The sequence below is a fragment of the Limulus polyphemus genome, unplaced genomic scaffold (assembly GCF_000517525.1).
Source record: "Limulus polyphemus unplaced genomic scaffold, Limulus_polyphemus-2.1.2 Scaffold1014, whole genome shotgun sequence".
Lineage (NCBI taxonomy): Eukaryota > Metazoa > Arthropoda > Merostomata > Xiphosura > Limulidae > Limulus > Limulus polyphemus.
The window spans coordinates 164,281-168,044 of record NW_013666624.1 but is presented as its reverse complement, the minus strand read 5'-3'; the positions used below and the strand labels follow the sequence as shown (position 1 = coordinate 168,044).

The window sequence follows — 3,764 nt, the reverse complement described above, 5'->3', positions numbered from 1 at the left end:
AAAGAAACAAAGAACGCTACCACGATTATCTTATTCTTTCTATGCTCGTTATTAAATAATACGTCTGGTTTTAAGTTTTTACTTTGTTTTGTCTATACTAGTCAGTGTTCAACGCATTTTTATCGAATACGATCTGGTGTTTTAGCATTCGTTTCCACTTTGTGTACATTTTTGCAAGCAGGATTAGGGGGGGGGGGTAAAAAAAACGTACCCATTTTTCATGAAAAAGTATCCACCAGTTAATATCTGTTCTAAGGGGCATAAGTTAGATGGTCCATAAAGTCTAGTTTCTCGTATCGGAGAAAGTCGTCAGACTTGTTTATTATGTTCGTTACAGGATACATTCTTGCGGTCTGTCCCCTTTTAGTATAAGTGAATTTTATCGAACATGATATCCCTATATAACTTTATGTTTAATGCAGTTTGCTACCAGTGTGACTGTACTTGGTGTTACGCATTAGCTGTTTTTCTCTTGTTAACACGGGCCGGGTATGGGTGAATGGTTAGCGTGCCGGGCTGCGTACGGAAAGGTTCGAGACTCAAGCCGCGATATGCTCCTGGATACACTCCGAAGTTTTAGGTGTGCGTGCGTTATAACTGTGGCAGTCATTCTCGCTATTCGGTTAAGAGTATCTGAGTACACGAGAGGTACTACTAAATGGTTGTCATTACCGCCGATTAGAAGTTATAAATTAAGGTTGGCTATTTTTGAATATTGTGGTCTTTAATTTGTCCGCTTAATCACGTGCCTTATAAGGTACCGTTCAGATTGAAGTCACCAACAATTCTTGTGAAGAAATTAGTAGGATGTTCTCGACTGAATTTTTTTCTAACAAATTAAACATTGTTATAACTATAACAGAATAAACAAGCTATGTATAAATTAGCAGGAGTATTTATTTTGAAACCTTTAACCTTCCCAGTGTAAGGATTTACGTTACAAACGACGTGTTTTGCAAAACATGGAATTTCATTGGCACTGGGAAAATATGAAACTGATTTATTCGAGACGTAATAGAATTGAGGTTCTTCTTTCGTCTAATTTCTAATTTGAAAAAGTTACTTATAATTACCCAGAGAAGGAACACTCTAAAAAAGGGTTTTAACATTTTTATAACATGTCACACCAAAAACAATTAAACAAAAATACCGTTGGTATTGCAATTAATCTAACTATGTATTGTAGATGTCCACAAAGTATTTCATATAGCATACAAGGGATTTTATTCAGTTTGTTTGGTCAGTTCTTTACAATGAGTTTTGTAACAAGCAAAAACATAACATTACTCAATATGATGCAATATATGAACCAATGGATGGTTCTAGAGTCTCGTTGTTGAGGAGGCAATGAATCAATGGATGGTTCTAGAGTCTCGTTGTTGAGGAGGCAATGAATCAATGGATGGTTCTAGAGTCTCGTTGTTGAAGAGGCAATGAATTAATGGATGGTTTTAGAGTCTCGTTGTTGAGAGGCAATGAATCAATGGATGGTTCTAGAGTCTCGTTGTTGAAGAGGCAATGAATCAATGGATGGTTTTAGAGTCTCGTTGTTGAGGAGGCAATGAATCAATGGATGGTTCTAGAGTCTCGTTGTTGAGGAGGCAATGAATCAATGGATGGTTCTAGAGTCTCGTTGTTGAGAAGGCAATGAATCAATGGATGGTTCTAGAGTCTCGTTGTTGAGGAGGCAATGAATTAATGGATGGTTTTAGAGTCTCGTTGTTGAGGAGGCAAGTGGTTATTTTTTGGTTCCTGAATGCGAGGATATTTTACGCATCGCATGCTATTAGTTAGTGAAGTAACTGAGGCGGAAGTATACAGCCGCATTTTCCCACTGCTTAACATTGGATAACTTGGTACATTTTGTGTGATTTTGACTAAAATTTGGGGGCCACTTGATGGCTTCTAAAGAGTAAATATCCTCTTTGCCCTCACCCCACGCGATAACCTCTGGTGTTCCTGTTTGAACCGCATCGATCGTATAAAAACATTGTTGGTTTAAGGATTAAACTCTGTTGGTTGCTTAGAGTAACGTAAGATTTTAACCATTGTCAGAAAATGATCCAGTATATATATATTCTCGAATAAATTCATTTCGTTCTGCTGTTTAAACCGATTTACCCTCAGTATACATAACATATAATTATGGAACTGATATACTAAATAAAGTGAACCTTCAGTATCTTAACTATAGCAGCTTAAGGCTTGAAGGACAACACTAAGAGAGCAGTAATACAAGTTTATCGTCTTGAGATGCTTCTAATATCCCACTTTCTCCCAGTGTGCTACAGGATAAATTAAGTTTAACGATTCTGAGCGCTTATGGGAATTGCTGAATCTGACATTGTTCTCACTATATTGTTTTCCACTTGCATCCTCTATCTTTGTTGCCAAGACAACTTGCTTGGCCAGCTTTGTTTTGTTGAGGTTTCGTGCACTTTCATCAGTTATGATGTGGATGATAGTTGTTGTTTTTTCAATTATCTTTTATATAGTCTAACCCAACCCTATTTATTTCCGTTTTTCATACCCGGTCGAAGTATTTTATTTGTTATATATTTTAGACTTCGGTAACAATAACATAATATAATGATATCATATTTTACTACCACTATTAAAGTTACTACTATCTATTAAGAAAAAAAAGTTCATGTTCACCCGTAGTAGCATATATATATTCATTATATCACAGAAAGTTGAAAATATTTAATAATTTAACACGCTAGTATACTCGTATTATTACTGGCTTCCTGTCGTTCATCTTCAAATTTAATCATCAATATAATAACATAGTTTTGACATTTCTGTTCTGTATTTTTCAGCCATTCAATCACTGGACTCCCTGAACGACGAAATTGTACAGTTTATCTTTACCCCCAAGTCTGCAGAATTTGATGTCGATTCCAATTCTTATGATGACCCCCCAACAATCGCCAGATGTCGGCAACAACGCGAGGGCCTCAAGACTTCCATGGCACTCGTGCGACGTCTTCTGGTGGACGCCCAAGCAAAATTCCGGAAGATGATGGAGGACAATAAGGCTTTGGCGTCGAGCATAGATGGTAATATTCAGAACACTTCTCGTCAGGAAGTGTCTGAGCTACGAGTTGAGCTGATCAATACTGGCAAACGGATTTCAGAAATAACTTCAACTTCTCCGGAGTTCAGTGACGCCCCCATTATGGCAGGAAACACGCTAACCACTTGTTTTCCTGCTCCAAAGAATAACGTGATCTCAATGAACCAATCTGAATCTAACTGTAATTTTCAGAATTCAAAAACTTCGTCCTCACCTAAATCAAGCACGAACAATTCCTGTTCAAATAGGGAAGAAGGTGACAGTGATAAACAGACCAGTCCTGTTAAAAATAATGCCACGAGCCTCATAAGTACAACAACACCTTCTAACGATAACCAGTGTGAACGATGCAAAAGTAAGTATTTCCTCATTAATGTTAATATTCATAAGAAACAGTAGACGTATCTGTAGTCAACATACGTTATCAAGTATGTGCTGACGTAATATTTTTGTTGTGGATTTATAAACAACTGTTTCTCAATTCTTCTGAGGGATGTTAGGACTGTTCCTGCCTCGTTTCGGGTTCCTCAGTTGTTGCCTGCACTGCATAAAGCTACCTTTAAGTAAGAATTATATCTATAGGGTTTACAATTAGCAGAATTAGGCACTAAAAACAAAAATGGCAACATTTTTTTTCTTTTAACTCTGTTTCTAAAACAGCGAAGGCAAAAGCTAGTTCAGAAAT

The 3,764-nt window shown here is 37.0% G+C and overlaps 1 protein-coding gene across 5 annotated transcripts in view; it reads left to right on the top strand.

Moving 5' to 3' along the window:
- LOC106461704 (kazrin-like) overlaps positions 1–3,764 on the top strand; it is a 143,373-nt gene that overhangs the window by 108,266 nt on the left and 31,343 nt on the right. For all 5 annotated transcript variants that reach the window (XM_022388729.1, XM_022388728.1, XM_022388727.1 and 2 more), the window contains exon 2: positions 2,823–3,434. In XM_022388729.1, coding sequence (XP_022244437.1) covers positions 2,972–3,434 — 463 coding nt within the window. In that variant the 5' untranslated portion in view covers positions 2,823–2,971. The remainder of the gene's footprint in view (positions 1–2,822; positions 3,435–3,764) is intronic.